Source organism: Apteryx mantelli, chromosome 1 (genome assembly GCF_036417845.1).
Source record: "Apteryx mantelli isolate bAptMan1 chromosome 1, bAptMan1.hap1, whole genome shotgun sequence".
In the NCBI taxonomy this organism is placed as follows: Eukaryota; Metazoa; Chordata; class Aves; order Apterygiformes; family Apterygidae; genus Apteryx; species Apteryx mantelli.
The window spans coordinates 208,533,779-208,552,403 of record NC_089978.1 but is presented as its reverse complement, the minus strand read 5'-3'; the positions used below and the strand labels follow the sequence as shown (position 1 = coordinate 208,552,403).

Below are 18,625 nucleotides of genomic sequence, written 5' to 3'. Positions count from 1 at the left end.
TTAAATATGATGCCTGCAACAGCATTATTTACATATTCAATACTGTCTTTTCAACTCAAATAAAACAAATTAATATAAATATTTTAAATAAATGGGAAAAAAAGCACAAATTACTAAAAAGATGAGGCATTCAATTCTATTACCAAATATTCAATGATATGTTGATCTATTATCTTCATTATTTTCATGGCATAAAAGTGTTTAAAATATAACTGCATTTTGTTTCATGTCGCATAATGTAAGGTTTATAGATCAATGAAACTTGAAAAGGAACATGTCCACCATATCTGCTATGCAATTATTAAATTTGTAGGTAACAGCTGAAAATACCCTCCTTTCAACTTTCTGAGCATTTAGGATAATAGTTTTAAACTAACACACGAGCAGAGTATAAAAAGACTGCTGTGTTTCTAATATGTGATGATATGATCTTTCTCAGTTTTTCTGTACAACATTTTCTCTTATTTTTTATTCAGTGATAATTAGAAGAGCTGTTACTGAAATTTTCAATTAAATATTTTTTATTGAAAATATGTTTTCATCAGGAAAGTGTTGGTTTCTTCAAAACTAGATTAAAATATTTTGAAAGATTATGAACTGTTGAAAACTTGTACATTATTTTGGTTGATATATTATTTATTTGTGTTGAAATCTTAATTAATTCACAATAAACCATTTTAAAATTACAAGGATGATGAAGCAATGAAATTATTCAGAACCACTAAAGCCTGATTATCAAATAATTTAACTAATTCAGGATGAATGAGAAAACATATAAGTTTTGAAATCTTTGTGAGAAGACAAAGCCATTTGCTGTCCCATTCTAGCAGAAATGGTCTCTAGCAACAACCTACTGTAAGACAATTTCAAAAACTGTTATGACAACTAGTTAACAGTCTATTTATCAGTTTAGCCTTTCAAACTATTTCAAAATGTATGTATAGGATCTTCTTAAGAGCTGCCAGTTTTCCTACTGATCTAAGGCAGAGAAGCCAACAACAAGACTGTTTGTTTGAAAACTCTGCTTTAAAACTTTCATTTCTTTACAAAGGAATTAGCAGATTAGTATTACTGAAACACTTTTATGATACAAACACAACTATCTTAATGGAAGCACATAGAACTGTATACGAACTAAACTGATCTATTTGGTTGCAAAATTATGGTTAATCTGCACTGTGATATAGTAAATAAAAGTGCTCTGTTGCAAGGCACTTCAGTTTAACATAATGCTAATTGTGAGTTCAATATTTTAGTTGGGCAGACTTTTTAAACGTAATGTGAAATATAATCAAAACATAATTTTGAAAATGGGTCTCTTGGGTTTAAGAATTAAATAGTTGTGCCTACTTTAACTTATACAATGAAATCTCACAACGGTCCATTGGTCCTTTTGCATGCTCTATATAGCTCAATTAAAACACTTTCTTTATGGACCAACAAAATAACTTGGGGTCATGAATGATGCAGAGCATGGATGTTTCTTGGGATCATTCCCTTTTAGGGAATGCATTTTGACATAGCTTTTAATAACACAAGCAGATGATTGAATAAAATAGATATGCCTAGTGTAGTGGAAAGTTTACTAGTCAGACCCACCTCGTGAAAAAGAACCCACTTTTTTTTCTTCTTGGAAGTGGCCACATAATGTTTTACCTATTTCCTGTCTGCGGAGAGAATTTGATACCTTCATTCATGCTTTATATGACTGCAGAGCTTCCAAGTACTCCAGACTTTGCCATTAGTCTCCATCATTAGGGAAAGTAAGGGTTCGATCCTGCTTCCCCCTGGCCAGCTGTGCCACAAGGGAATCCCACCGGGGAAAGCAGACACCATGGTTCTGCACAGTTATCCCAGTAAAGGATGGATATTGGGGTCATTCCTCACCAACTGAAGCCATGGACAGATCACTTCCTCATCCTGGCTGTTCTCAACCAACAGAAGAGCCCAAAGGATCGGCGGAGAGCCAAAGTCATGGCAAGACTATGCCTCGTTGTCACTCCGGTGATCGACACCTGACCTGGGTCTAGGGAGAGTCAGTGCTGCCCCAAAGACATATTTCTGCTCTCCTGAGCCTACAGACTGAGCGTGAGTTGAGAGGAGCTATGAAACAAACTGCACCATCAACCTCCTCAGGAGTTACGTGTCTTCAAAACTGTGAGTGAAAGAAATATCAGGAGGCTCAGGGAAATCTTCACAGCTGAGAACAATTTCCATGAAACTGGGGCAACCAGTCTCACTGACTTTTAAGTACATTTAGAAATGTAAGGCCCAAACGCACAAACCATTTAGGTCCCTTACTGCTTGCAACCTTACTAATTTCAAAGGCAATAATGCAAATATTTTTCTGCACTGGGCCCTACATACTTAAGACATATTTGAAAATGGCGTGGTGAATCCTAAAACTACCATGCAAGATTACATTCTTTTGGATCCTGAAATAGCTACTCATTAAAATTAACCCACTGAAAAGGTAAAGTTATTTATATCAGGGAAGAGCTGAGCCCTAATTTCTTGGTGAATTCTGAAAATAGAGAAGTCAATGTTGGGATAGGCTGGATCAGGTTAAACCAAGGGCTTAATATGCAGGACTTTAAAGCTTCTTTCATTTTATAATTAGTAAGATTATTAAAAATTCATTCTGTAATTTTTGAGTATTGGAAATGCCATAAAAATCCCTGAGGAAGTTAAAAAAAAATGTTGATCAGCTCTAACAAAATCTTTGCAAAGACATACTAGTCTTAAGGAAATGTCCTCTGATGTCAGGTGGAGTTCCTGATCGGAGTGACGGGAGGCTGGATACCCAGCCTGGATGTCAGAGTGAGGCTTGACTTCTGCTCCAGCCCATTACAAGCAGAGCTGGATCAGGAATACTTTACACCCCAGGAAACTGCTCTCATCACTAATCCATTAAATGACTTCCTGTTTCCTTTTTGAATGACATCTTAAAAATCCTATTTTCTCTCCAGTACAGAGCAAACTTTTTAGGCTTTACAATTTTTACATTAACTTTTAGGTTTTACAGTTTTTCACAAAACAGAATTTTTATTTTCTGCTCAGGCCTGCTATGAACATGTACGCTATGTTATCTGTCTTCCGTGTTTTTGTGACAATTTGAATACTGTCAAACAGTATTTCAAATATTCTTCAAATAGTAATTCGAAAATATTTCTCTAAAAAGGACTTTAGTGTTTATTTGTGGCTGTATGTAAGCTAAACCTCCATTCTTATCAACTTCTCTAGACAAATCTAGAGTAATATTTGAAAAGCAAAAAAAAAAAAAAAAAAAGTCCTGGCTGTGAGGACTTGGGCCGGCTGCTTAGTGCCTTGGAAAGCAAAGCTACCCCCTGCCCGGGCAGGCCGCCGCACAGCAGAGGTTTTACATGCATGTGGCCAGAACAGGCTCTGCTTTCTGTGACTCTGTGCAGGACAAGCGGGACGTGTATCTGCCGCCTGTGCCCTGCCTTAGCTCCCAGCTGAGAGCAGTGGCAGCAGCAGATCGTCTGGAGTCAGGAAAAGTGAAAATGCAATGTGCTTAATTTGGGAGAAACTGTGCCTTTGCAAACTAGGATGTGGTACAAGCGTTTTATTTCAATATTTCTGCTCACAGCAGCATTTGTTATTGTAAATAATTTTTAAAAGTTTACTCATTATCTTAGAAAGAAAGGCCCTGATTAGAACAACTGACAATGAAGGGGCTGGGCTGACCTAGCTTAACTAAACATCTGGTCCAGCAGAGACAGGATCTACCAAAAAGGCAGATGTGCCCTAGGTAACACTTCCATCCTGTTTTTTCAAAACAAAAAGAGCCTGAGAGGACATCTCAAACGTAGTCCACGTGGTCACCGAGCACAAAACAAATGTGCTCGTTTTCTTTCTTTTGTCTAAAACCGAAGTTTCCGACATGACATGACAACGACGAGTTCAGCATTGTCTACATCATGGGTTGGTTATTCAGACTGGGAAAGAGCTCCCAGTGAATACTTTTTCTGTAAGCCTAAAATAAACGAAGTGTTCACAGGACACGTTAGAACGTGTTTTGAAAGGTGCTCTTTACCTTAGACACAACAAAGGCAGCACTTGAATCAGCTGCTAATGATATGAAGTATTTTGTAGGTCGAAACCAATATTACTTTCAGGACACTTGCAGCATCCTTGCTAGCCCAGGCTTTACAGGTGTTCTTTGAAGTCCCATATGTGTGTTTAAAGTAAAAATAGTAAAATATCAGGCAGATCCTCCGCTCTTGCACAGAAACCAGGCCGATCTCGGCACCTGCATGCTGCTGTATCTGTGCGGCGGCACCAGGACACCCGCGCCCCAGAGCCCGGGGCTCTGCCGTCACCGCTCGGCTGGTGCTGCGGGGGCAGAGCACAGCCGCGGCCATGCTCTCGGTGTCGGAGATTAAAAGGATGTTGCCTCGCTGTCCTGCCATGCCTCGAAATCCTCCTCCTCCTCCAGCCCTCCAGGTTACCCCACAAGTTAGAGCACACCTACGCCAAAGTGTGGCTCACAGTAGGGACCCAGAGGGAGGACGAGTTTCTCAGGGGATTTGATTTAATAGGGATAGGAGTTTATTAGCAACAGCCAGGTGTGACCGAATGAAAAACAGACCAACATAGCGCGTTTCTGCAGTATCATGGTATAATTCGCAAGCATGACTTTCTTCATTAACAACTTTGCTGAGAGAATACTCTGGAGACAGGCTGTTCCTCCGGGGCTTTCTTGACTTGTTCATTCCTAAAATCTGTAACTATCTGTCACTTACTGTACTGTTTTTTTTTCTAGCAATCTTCTATAAACTCACTGCAAAGATGAATGCAATTCTCAGTTAAGTTTTTGGCTCCCTGGAGCAACGCCGCATGCATGCTTGCAGCCTGGTGCGGGACAGAGACACTCACCCTTTAGGCTGGCTCTCAAACTCTTCTGCCCACTGCTCCTGGGCATCCTCCGTGGAAAGGTCCACGTCTCGTGTTGTGGCAAAATTGAATTCGCTGCCTGCTGTGCCATGGAAGTAGATGGAGTTGCCATCCGATTGGCAGCTATGCTATAGATAAAAGGAGCACACAGGAGGGGATGTTAAAGCGGTTTGTAAGGGCAGCTGCCCTGCTCACACACCATCAGGGCTTAGAGAGAGCCCTCGCACTATCTGGCAACTCACCAGTGCCTGAAACAAAATAAAAATAAAAAATTGACTGTCTTCCTCGCTCTTTCGTGGACCACACGTAGTTCTCACTGCTTCCTTGTCTCACGCCTGCATCCCTACAAACACATTTCAGACCCTTGTAATACCGTGCTCACACAGAAAAAATACGTACCATGTCACTGAGTGGTGTTTATTTCTTAAGGCATTACCATTTTACCTGGCTTGGACCACTAATCACAACTGCATGTACAAAAACACTTCAGTAGTACATCAAATATTGCCATAGATATTTTGTCAGCGTAAGAGGTTCATGCTATGAAACACGTCGGATCTCCACGCCTGGCTTTTTGCCAGCAGAGGTGTTTGCCTGAGAAGTTGCTACGCGCTGCCATACGGCAAACTCCTGGCCTGACGCATGTGAGTGAAAAGGCTATTTGTTATTCTTAATGCAAATCACCTTTTCCAAAGTAGCACATTTCTGTTCTGTGCCTAATCCTTCTCACAGCAAAGGTGAGGGGCTGAACGGAGGGAAGATGACCTGGGTGCCCAGACGTGCCCAGCCTACCTCGGCACGCCAGGTGCGTTCACCAGGAAAAACTGTCTGTGAGGAGCTTTATTGAATTGTTTGTATTAAAACAAATAGAGTTAAAAGTAATAATTAGCTCCAAAGCTTTTCTGGGAAATCTTGGCCACATTAAAAATGAAAACTGAAATAAGAAATGATTAATTAGAATGATTCTCCATTCTTACCACAGTTCAACATCTGAAAAAGAGATACATTAATGCTAAATTGCATTGACCTTTTCAGTATCATCTGTATAGTATGCGCTTGCCTGTGAAAGCCTTCATAGCTTGCCAAGGGAAAGTATGATGGTCAGCTCAGCTGCATTTAAAAAGGTCATGGTAGTGCCACATCAGTGAATAATTAAATTTTAAGCAAAGAGAAAGGTGCGGCAAGAAGTAAAAACTGCCCAATACATCTTTGTCTTTGTGATTCTATGAACAATGTAAAAAAAGAACACATTTAGTCACATTCTATAGCTCTTCTTTCATTTATCACTGCAAAAAAAGAAATATCTGAAATTGTTTGTTGATGATTTTCAAGTATCGTTGCCTATAACTTAGCAATTAAATTCATATTTTGTAATGTAATATATGACTTCCTTTTCAGAGGTGTCAGTGGGCATTATTAGACAAAAATCTGAGTACTTGAAGTCTCAGTTAGTATTTGGACTTTTTGGCATGTAGTTGTATGACAAAAGCTCTGTGTTTATCACCACTGAATATCACTTAAATAAATACACTGTAAAAATGTAAAAACTGTTTCAATTGCTGTTAAAATATTTTTCCTCCAAACAAAGGTCAAAGCAATAGTAAGATTTTGAAATGCTGACAAGTCACTGGGTATATTTATCACATAAATGATATAGATTTTGTCACAATTCTTCCTTCTCTTCCAACTGCAGCTGCTAAAACTGAAATGGCAGAAAAATATAAACATACTTTGTAACTAGGAGAAAACACTAAAACAGTTTTACATTTCACTTCTCTTTGAAAAACACTTTTTGTACTACGCATTTTTTCATAATTGAATGGAAAATGACTTTTGTTCACTGATTTAATACTTTTTCTTTCTCACATGTATTGCTAGCATCAGGAATTTAAGAGTAATTTCTTTATTTTGCTCCTTGCTTTTCAGACTATTCCTCATTTGCTGAACAGAAAGGAAATAGGCCTTTACCTGTCAATCAATCCACTGCAAAATTCCTTTTACCCGCAAGCAGTCAAAATAAGCAAATACAGTAAAAACAAATATTCAGGGTAAAACTTCCGATAATTCAAGTTTATATGTAAGCATTCATCTCCTAATAAACAAATAAATCTTAATGAGATATTTATTACAATTGCAGACAGGCTTTGGACAATCCTTTACAGGCCTTACATATTTCTCAGGTATTAAGTTACCTGTAAGTATATATTTGACTGCTGGGCATGCCATTAGTAATTTCTTGCTTGATGAAAGCCAGCTATTTAAATAAAAACAAAACAGATGCAACCCCGTTATCACTTAACGCTAGTATGCCCTTCTACTGTCTAGCAGCATATTTACTGAAATAAGTCTGCTGGAGGTTCCTTTAGGCTGTGAGGATAAATAACTAGGCAGTTTGGCAAAAGGACAAACACGTAATTATTTGCACAGCGGTGTACAATCAACCTTCTACGAAAGCTCAGAAGGCTACAGAAGGATCATTTACTTCATTAGCTCTATAAAACTATCTTTATGGTTTTACATAAAGCTACCCTGCCTTTATGAATATGTATTTCACACCTAATTTATGTATTAATGAACCACACCATTTATGGCTCAAATCAACCTCTGTTCATGTTAGCTTTGAATCTCGTGTAAAACAGCTACACAGAAGACAAAGTTCAAACTGGGGCTTAACTGCTTTGGTAATTCTGATTACTAATAAAGGCAATAATATACTCCCATTATCTTTAAAAAGAATATGAGACATGCTCAAAACATAGGCACGGCTTTTTAAGGAGTTCTGAGGGAGGGCCATCATGGTCTGGCCCCTTTTTGCTCAGCTACCATAATTTGGGACCCGAGGAAAGTGCCCGTGGGAGTGGTGGTCGGGGATCGGCCCCGTCTGTGCGAACGGCGGTGCTCAGGGAAGGGCAGGATCTCCTCTGCTCGCAGCATCAGCCTCCCCGACCGGCCACCTTGCTCTCGCCTGTACCATCAGCACCCCCCAGGTTAGACTTAGCTCCTCGTTTCCTTTTTTTCCTTTTTTATTTTTCAAGCCATCGCCACCTGTAGTTACCCTTATTACTCTTTCTCATCCGACGTGCTGCAGAGTGGTGAATAACGACACAGAGCGCTGAGCCAAATCTTCCAGGGGGCGAAGCAAGCTCTTTGCTCTGACCCGCAGCACCCCAGCTATCTCGTCAGCCTTGTTCAGCATCCAGGAGACTGCTGACTGCGTCAAATTATTTTGCAGTTTTGTAATAGGGCTTGAACAGATTAGGGAAAGAATTGAAACCATCAGACTCATTTTCTCTTGGGTTCAACCCAGGATGTGAATCCAAGCCTTTAGAAAGTAAAAACTAAAGTATAATTTGCCTACTGTGCTGCCTCTTTCCCAAATTAAAGGCTTTATACTTACGGTGGTAGTCTATATACTTCCAGTATTTAAGGACTGAATTTTACAGTTTTATGTCATACTAAAGCGATAAAAAAGCTGAAATGATCAAGTACTGTTTTTTGAAACTAAATAGATTAAATTCTCCCTAAACTGTAGATACTGCAGATATCTCATATAAAATTCTCTCTTATCAATTTAAGATTGTTTGTTCTCTGCTTCATACTTATTTACACTCAAACTATTTATAAGATAAGAACAAATTAGGCTGCTGAGTAAAATTTTAACTAAAAGCAACAACATGTAGGATATTTCTCCTTGTTACCACAGAAGCTGTAGTTTCAAAACTAAAGCAGAGTTCAATTTTCTGTTAACGGGGGATTATAAGCATGTGAAACATTTAGTTTGTCCTTGCACAAATTACAACACTAGAAAGTTAACTACTTTGTGAGGTAATACTAATTTAGAGAATAAATCCTTTGACAATTCCGATAATCTTCGTTAAACAAAGTTTTCTCCCAAATTACCTACATAATAGAACATGACACTTGCAGACACTTGAAGGTAGACACTTAAAACAGTAGCTACTTCCTATTGTGTGCAGTAGGAGTGGGACTATCAGCCTGCAATAAATAAACTGTTGTATTCCTAAATAGACAACCCTTGCCTGTTGCCAAAAGGAGAGAAGCCAAGTTGTGTTCAGGGACTGTGGTCATCCCAAGGGAAAAAAAACATCAGTTTAATTTAATCTGGCACAACCAATACTATTATTCACTAGCTGCAATTGTTAAGCTATTGCTTAGTATGAATAGGGCAAAATGAAAATTGGTTGGATGTATTCCCATATCTCAGCATGCTTGGATTTGCTTTCAATTTAATCTTCATTGTGAATTTTAGGGGTTTCTAAAGTTTGTCTACTGAATAGCTATAATACCACTGCTTCTTTCCCTACTTTCAAGGCCCTGCATGGCATATCCTCACCTACCTCCACCATCTCTCACATGCACCATCACGTGGCTTACTTTTTCTTGACTGTTGATGCTTGCCACTATGTCTGTTGGTGAGACAATCAAACTTTCATGCCCTTGCCCGTTCTGCCCATCGCTCTTGGCAAATTCCCCAGAAGACACCGTCTTTCAAACACCTCCTTAATGATTTTCTTAACAAAGCTTGCTGTTGATTAGACTGAATAATCCACTGTTTACCAGGATGAGCGCTGTCACCTCTTACTTGCACTGTTTCTTTTTACTCCCTCATCTCCCCAGCCCCAACGCTTGCCCCTTGTTTTATTAATGGATCCTAATTTACTGAGACACAGGATATCTTTCTGGTTTGTGTCTGAAGAGGCAACAGTGGTGTATTCCTTGGTCAGGGCTCCTTGATTCTACAGTGGTACTACTACAACTAAGAAAAAAAAATCATGCTTAAATTGCTGATATATCCTCTACTAGTTTAACATGGATTTGATTTGCGAATTGTTTTGCTACAGGTAAATGTATCTATTAAACCAGCCTCTTGGTACTGCAGCAGTTTTATTTCAGTGTACCATGTTGTAGCACATGGCAAAGCAGTATGGAACAGCCAAATCTAAAACAAACAAAACATTTGCTTTCAGAGTGGATTCCACCATCAGTCTGGCTAGCAAATATTATTCCAGATTGTCAATACGCAAGGCATTCCTCTAAAATCAAATAACTTAAATTATCTATGAATACTTCTAGTCTATGAATACAGTTCTTAGCCAGTATGTCTATATGAGAAGGCAAGTCTGATCAACTCGGGTGAACCTTCTGTTGTACAGTATGAGAAGAATAGCTAATAATTTGAAGGTATGTACCATGGGAGAGAGTACCGCATGATTTCAAAACTGAACTGTGTTGGATTCAGCCTTTCTATCCTACTCTGTACTCCTTACGTTTTACATCTTCTACATACAGTTTTCACCTTCCTTTGGTAGGTGTTTTTAGGAAAACCTATTGATCATCTAAAATTCAGAAAGGTTTCAATTAGGATTGTTCAAAACTATTGGGTTTCTGTTAGCGAAAGTAGGGAAACTGGATTTGGTGTTGGTGAAGCCTGTCTATGTTTACGCAAATAGATACTAATGATGCTAATTTTCAGTAGCACTTAAATGGCTTAAGGGCCCTATTTTTAACTGAAACCTGAGATCCTATGTCATGTAAACATAGTTGAAAAATCTCCATATTTTTAATTATTTTGCATGACAACACCACATAAGATACAGAAGATATCTGCTACACTTGGTGTGACCTGTTGGCTGGGAGGGTCATCTGGAGTCTGCAGTTCACCCTGCCACATGAACTAGTTCAAGCATCTACAGCTAGACCACAGTCAACAGCCAAACAACAGCCAACGCCACAGTTGGAGCTACAGTTCCTGCCCTGAAGATTTTTAGAAGCTCAAAGATAAAGATTGGCAACAGCAATAGAAGTGCTGAAGTTCAGCAAAACAGGTTTCTGTTCTAGTTGTTTAGGTCAAATCTGAGAATCAACAAATGCCTCTTGGCTTTACAGTGGAGAGCAGAGCAGAGTGCAACTAAATGATACAACTGTGCCATTCAGAAAAGCATCAACAGGAAACATCAGTGCGAAATTCCTCAGTGGAACAGATTTTTGGCTGAGGTACTGAGTATCATCTTCCCAAGGCTGATCCCTACACTCCCATGTAAATGTTGTTCACCTCTGTGTCTTTAAAGTATTCAGAGTCATCTTTACCACCATTTAATTAGATTTTTATCAGAGACAAATAGTGATGCACCTCTTCATATTACGTCTCCTGGGCCTAATGGCCCCGATGATTCTTTCAGACAGCTGTAGCCTCACAATTTACTTTTTGGCGACATTTCTTGCATTGGAATGAGTGTGCTGGGCATTTGGGCAGTGCCAGCTTGCAAAGGGCTAGTGGCAGATGGAAAGAAATCTGCCCAGTATGCCTTCACCTCTCCATGAGCAGAGCACCATCAATTTCCTCCATTAAGGAGTTGTCACGCAGCCCACCCAGCTGGAGGAGCATCTCTGATAGCCAGGCTGGCTGGCGTATGCTATTCAAATACAAAATGCACTTTAAAAGGAAACTAAAATATCATTTGTCGGCAAATTGAAAATGCATGGCTTTGACTGCAGCCAATTTTTTAATGAGTGTAATATTTTAAGTGATTATTTTTGCCACTTCAGATTGCTCCTTAGAGAGGAGAGTTTTTTTTAATTAAAATCTAGGCAATGCAAACAGATGAGATATGAGAAGCAGAGGAACAAGAACTACGATGAAGAAAATTAATTAAAGGAGCATTGTCAATGGAACCATAAATAAGATATTGCGTCTTTCTGGGAATGAGTTATGTAGGTTTTTGAAATTTTCAGATTCTGACATGATAACAGGTAGAGGAATAGATTTTGTATTGATAAAGTTGTAATTTGCATGTAATTACTTAGCTAGTAACAGTAAGATTGTCATAATTTAGAATGGATTCTAAATACTAAATTCTATAGATTTGGCCATTAAGGTTTCTGGTCCAAAGTCTCTTCTTCAAATAAAGGAAAAACCACAGTGTGATTAGAAGAGTTTCCCAAGAGAAAAAAGGAACTTTCATCTTTCCCACATCATGCTTATTTAGATCATTTAATGCAGGTTACAGAACTACAACTTTGGCTATGCAAGCAGGCCAGGTGCAAAGAGAGTTTTAGTGCATCCTTCCCTTTTCAAAACAATGGGACGAAACTTGTTCTAAATGAGGTAAGAAGCAGTTTATAAAGTGTGTTTTCACTCATCATTCCTGATTATATGTTGTCATTCAAAGGCAAGTGCTCAAAACACTTTGCTTGTTTATGAATGACTCATGTGGTTCTTACAGTTCTTAACTCCCTGGGACATTTCATGATGCTTGTATAACAGTACAGCTACATCAAAAATTCTGGCTATGACTAATTTTCTTCATGAGTCAGTTAACTGGCATGCACTGAAATTTTGGGGACTATTGATGTTTTTACTACTCTGTACTGAGGATGATTCCAATCTCACCTGCTCTTCTGAACGTAATGACAGGGTATTAACATCTCTGTAAAAATTAGAGTTGGAAAAGAGTCAGCCGAAGTAGAATTTTCTACTCTTTAGCATCTCAGGAGCCAATTCACATTGCTTTTTATTTTTAAATGTGCTTCTCACAGTCACCTGTAAAGACTGAATTCTTTACTTCTAGAAACCATAAGCCAAGGAAGTCAGCTGTAAGAACACCCCTGCTGTTTTTACACTAGCACAGAGATAACCTTGGCTCCCTGCCACCCATCACCACACTTCTGAGCCACAGGAAACTGGCATGGAGAAAGGGTCAGGCTAAAGCATCGCTATTCTCAGCTGTAAGAACAACTCAAAGCACCACTGTCAAGCAGCTTTAAGTTCCAATGAATCTCTAGGCATTGTATTTAAGTATTAGTATTTTAATTAAAAGTGTGATTATTAACAACAAAAAACCCAGACAAGAGCAATTCAATGCCTCCTTTATGGGCACAGTGCAGAGAGGTCCAACATTATCACTAAAGGGTTGACAGGTTTTGTGCCCCCTCCTCCTCCCCTTTCTTCACCTCTCCTCCTCTCTCACACTCCTCCTTCCACCCACAGAGAGGCAGAAAGGGCTCTACAACCAGGTGCAGTAGGAAGCCTCGTGTCCTGCTGGCCTCTTCCTAGGTAGATGTGGGGGACAGTGGCTCCTGCAAGGCAAAGCAGGTGGCCAGAAGGCTGGGTTTGGCTCACGGACCATCACTAAAACTACCCTGGGATATCTGACTCAGACAAAAACAAGAGAGTGCTGTCAGAAGCATCTATATCTGCGTAACTTTGTCCAATAAAGGGTCATAGCAATTTCAATCCGCCATTTTCACTCTGACATAGCTGAAGCATCAGCTTTCCTTCTGCAAACAAATATATTTTATCTGATGCAGACAATTGGTACTTCAGCCCTTTTTTAACAAGAATTTAAGACCCCAAAAAGGAAAAAAAAATCTTGTTCATTTCAGCGCAAACCATTCAAACTGATAAAAATATTTATGGACTACCAGGATGTTTGTTTTGAAAGAAGAATATCCAGTGCCATTCCTATTAATTAACAGAGTATTCAGAAAAGATTTGGAAACCTGCTCTGGAACTGGGGTTGTGGAACAGCTTACTCAGCCTTTCTTTTTGCCAGTCTCTTAACTCATGTGCATGTCTTCTCTGCTCAGGGATACACAGCAACACACATTCAGGAAGGACTCGTAGATCTAGGATGTGCGTAGCTCTGATGTGCTCAGGGTGTGGTGAAAGGTCATGGAGTTTGATGGATGCATTTTCAACATATTTTTCTGAGTGGGAGTGTTCTGTTTCCCCTACTCTTTTCTTATGTAGTTTTCTCTTCTGTGAAGGTGGTATGCAATTCTGGGAAATTAAAATGAACCGAAAAGTGGTGACCTGCTATTTAACCGCCACAAGTAGGCACAGTTGCATGGTACAAATATACTGAAAGGCAGGTAACACAGCTATTTCAAAACTAGCAAAACGGGGAGCATGCTGACTTGGAGACTATCTCAGAACAGGCTTGAAATCCACTTGAGGATCATTTTAAAAATTAATGAGTGTAATGCTCCTCACATCTTTTACAAGGGGCTTATTTTATCAGGACATTGTTTTGAGTTTTGGCAGGGCTGTGACTTTGGTATCACATCAGTTTTAATAACACTGATTACCAGTAGCTGGCTAGTGATGGTTAGCTATTTGCAATAGAATTTGCTTGAAATGGACTTAGCACGTTCACAGCTCTAGACTGCATGAGTCAAAGTGATCCAGCTTTGGAGGAATCTTCTAGAAATGTCTGTTATAAAATGTACACATTTTTTTTTTCCCTCCTGTACAGTATTTCCAGAATAGGACAGTGAAGGTATGACTTTCTCTGCTTTCAAGCTCCTTTTACCATCCTGTCAAGTCAGGATTGCATTTGGACTCAAAGGAAAAGGAGATGCTGGACAGAGAGTACGAGTGTCCAGAATCTCTCTCAAAGAATTAATTTGACTAGTAAGAAACAGTCTCGGAAACACTGTACCTATATCTCCACTCATGACCTACACCGACAAGTGATACCTCAATGATGGAAAGCCAGAGCAAAGAAGGCCAGAAGAGCTAATCAAACTGAGCATCACACATCAATGTGATGAGACTGTGTTTGCGTATGTATTTTTTAAAGTGTCTGTTCTATGTACCAGCTCTGCAAATCTTAATATCAAAGCATACTACAGAGACAGCCATTGCTCTAATGGAGCATGATCTAAAATCTATACATTATTTAACAGAGATAAAAAATGTAGCAGGCAGTCTGACCTTCATGCTTGTCCAGACACAAACCAAAGAGTTTAGGGGAAATGTGAAATGCTTTTGTCTTTCAGGTGCTATATGGTCAGATCTCAGACTGTTTAAATAATGTAGTTTTAATTCATATTTGTGACAGCGAGGCCTGGGGTGGGGGGAAATGGCACATTCATTTTTTGGCTAATATGGAATTTTAATACACTTTTTGGATAAGGACATAGAATTAGGATGGAGCATGACTTTATGTTTCTGAAACACAGAGGCTAGCCCCACTATTCATGTGTGCACCTCGCTCATTTGCCTGACCAGCAACTGTGTGAGCAGTTTTGTTGGTCACTGAGACAGCAAGCAGTCAGCCATAGTCTTCAAGAGACGTTTCAAACAGTTGAGATCACATAATGGAACTATTATTTTTTCCAATGAATGAGCTTGACCAGTTCATTTACAAATATGTTTTGACTGAGTAGTGCCTAAAGGACAGATTTGTCACCATGAAAGAGTGGTGTGCTTCAATATTTCCTAAATGGAAGATACATAAGGATTTGTCACATTCAGCTGAGGTAAATATTAGTACGAATTAAAGTAAAAAATATGAGCCCAGAAATCTCATTAAAGATCACAGTATTTATAGTTGGCTGTTGTCTTCTTTAAGTAATGTTTGCATGGAAAAAAACAAGATTTTTCAGGATTAATTGGTCATGTCCACATTAGTGAATAAAAGGGGTCAGGTACCATTCTCTGGTCAGCACAGAACGTCCCTCCCTTGTCCCCATACCAAGGCATCTAACCGCGTCCCTCCTGCCCTGTCCCTGGCCTGGGCGATCCTCCATAGCATGCCCAAGTGTGCTGGCTGGGCCAGGCCAGACTGCCAGGCTGCACGCTTGCACCTCAACAGTATGGACAGCTGCCGGTGTGGTCCCTGAGTGCCAACCAAGGGGATGCAAGAGGACAGGGTATACCCAATACCAGATCTAGCAGGTAGGTCCTGTCCCATTATTTGGATAACTAGTCGGTAACTCTGCCAGTAGCCTGGATGCACCTTTGCACGATGATTTGTGAGACACTGCTGCATCAGTCCTAAGATAATCTAGCTCCGCCCTGTATATATAGAGAGTTTTTGCAAAACTGGCAATACACAGAAGGAGCAAAAGTGATGAGAAACCAATCCAGACAATTTCTGTTTGCCTCCACAGAGAACTGGAAGTACTTTAGCACTGTGTATTGGTGGTAAGTGGTAGTATTTCAGGAAATGTCAGGGGCTGATGACACCGTCTCTCACCAGTTTCTTTCCTGATTCTTTTTTGCTATTGTGTCACGTAAGTGCTTAGCTGAGCAGCTAAACTGTTATCCTCATCCACCAAGTGCAGAGCTGCTGCAACTACTGTGCGAGACAGCAATTCTATAACTTGACTCTCCTCAAAGCTGAGAAGTGTCACATCATGACCAAGTACATCGCAACCGTGTTGTCTGTGATTATATATACTGCTTTTTCCCACATGTGGAAAAATTTCAGAGACAGATGGGTTGGCCTCAGATCTACTTTTTATGTAATCAAAAGCGCTACAGAGGCCTGAATAATAAGACTGCTGAGGTTGGTTCTTATCTCATGTCAATTGCTACTTTTCAGCTTCCCTACCCAATCTTGGACTGGGGCAATCAGAGAAAACTAGAAAATTTAGTAAATGTTGGATCTCAAAAGACAACAATTTCTGATCAAATCTCAGGATATATGAAGTGTTCACTGAAAGATGAGATCACTTTTCTATTCTTTAGGAGGAGAAATCCAAGAAGCATTACTGAAGGAAGATTTCATCTTTTTCCTCAATTAGCTATAGAGTCTTGAGGCCCCCAAATGTTTAACAGCACTCAGACTGTAGACCTGCTTCATACATTTCAGCAATCTCAATCACCAGTGCAACATCATAACCACTCTCAGTTCCAAGGCTCTGCTCACATTCAGTGCTGTCACTGGAAATATTGAAACACATTCAGGAATTTATCCTGTTCAACACCCTTCCACACAGTCCAGCATAGATAAACATGTTCCAGTAGATCCAATTAATCTCCTAAGGGTTGCTTGGCCTTGCTAACAGCATCTTTCTTGTCTTTTACTGTCTTCTTTGGAATTGAATCACACAAAATCAGTGGCTTATCTCTCAGCTTGTTTCCTGTCTCAGTAGCCAGGTCCAGCTGCGTCTGCAGCCAGGCATGTGCTTTCAAACTAGTAACAACTAGCTCCTGAGTGCAGTAAGAAATGTAACCAAATTCCAGGTCCAAGCTTAAGCAGACCAGTAAAGGAGGGGAAACTGCTTCCCAAGCTGTGCACAGGCAAGTTCCCACAAGCACTTATTGAAGAAGATGCTATCCAGTTCCACCAAACCAGAGTCAACAGACCAGTGCATAATTATCATTAATGCTGTCAACTCCAGTGACTGAATCCATCACAGAAAATAAACCAGGCTCTAGATAAGTACTTCATGATAGTACTTTTCTTTGTTTCAGTTGCCTTTTTACTTTATACTTTGGAGTTATTAATCTGAGTGGCTTTGTCAGCAGAACTGCTGGAATTGTAGAGTTTGCTATTTATTTTAGCAGACCTCAAGTACTATCACAGTAAGCTTTCTACAGAAAAATGTAGACATATAACAATAAAGACATAAGAAATAAGGACAGTAGCTTTCTTTGCAACAGGATAAGCATCCAACGTGACCACTGAAAGTTAGGAAAAGCACCAGATGATATAATAAGTAATTCTTAAAGCCATTGCCTCTAGAACTAACAGGAAAGGAACTGGAAGAGTTAAATCTAAGTGTGTAAGCAACAGCAGCATTTATTTTAAACAACTAACAAACCACACCTTAATGTCTACCTTTATTAGCACAATACTTAACACAACAATGAAGACAACAAAATGGTATTCAGTGAGAAATCCCTTTAAAGGTTTGGGACGGCTAAGGGAAGGGTGAGAAGGGCACCAGTGTGCTCTAATCTGCTAAACCCATAAGAGTAATGAGATTAGACCAGAACAAGTAACGTTGGCCTTGACAGCAAATGACACAGCAGAGTTTGTACCCACCTGGGTAAACTCCCTCTCACCAAAAGAGTGGTGTCAACCCTACTGTCTGCTGCAAACAGTCCCTGGCCCATGACTATGCATGCCTTGAACATGATGCCTGGGCGATAGCACAGGCCAAAACCAAGCCAGGGAGTGGGTAGCAACTGAAGGTGTGCAAGGTCATGGGCTAGTGCTCAAGTTCGTAGCCTTGGTTGCTTCATTTACTGCCCTAGGTGTGCCACGGAGTCTCCCTTGAGAAGGTTCCACCATCTGAACAATACCTGCTGGTGTAGTCCAGAAGTAAGAATAAAAACACACAGGGGAATTTCTATTCCTTTTCCAATCGGAAATAAATACATATTATTTCCTCTTCCTTCAGTACTGGCTTTCAAATGGATGAGGTACAAGTGTATGCATCTCAGACTGCAAGTGCACTTCCACCTGGGAAATATGCAAGTATCAGTCATTCTACATAGTGAAAGGTGGTGAGAAAGAAAGGATCAATATAGAAAAATAAACCCAGTAAAAAAGAGAAATTTAGAAAAATTCTTTCTGTTGTTTCTTCCTGTTATTCTTAATATTTCACTCTCTTGGTCCAATGGAATTACTTATCTTTATTACATAATTCTGGAAAGGAGTTGATGCCCAACAGTTTTGTACAAACCAATCAATACTGAGTTAGATAGATAGCAAATAACATCCAGAAATGTGACCGTTTATTAACATTGTCAAGGAAGCTGATAAGGAAAAACATTGAAGGAAGTCAGTAAAGAAGTTAACAGAGGTTTCAAGAAAGATTTTTAAGGCCAGCTTATCTAAAACACTAATCGACAGAGGACAAGAGGATATGAATTGACACTTACATTGTACAAACAGGCTTGAATGTCAGAGAAAGGTCTATCAGTTTGAAATGGAGTTTAGCACAGTGG

At 39.7% G+C, this 18,625-nt stretch overlaps 1 protein-coding gene across 1 annotated transcript in view; it reads right to left on the bottom strand.

Annotated features, from left to right (window-relative positions):
* RELN (reelin) overlaps positions 1–18,625 on the bottom strand; it is a 306,076-nt gene that overhangs the window by 115,129 nt on the left and 172,322 nt on the right. Inside the window, exon 11 of the mRNA XM_067299475.1 lies at positions 4,900–5,045. Coding sequence (XP_067155576.1) covers positions 4,900–5,045 — 146 coding nt within the window. The remainder of the gene's footprint in view (positions 1–4,899; positions 5,046–18,625) is intronic.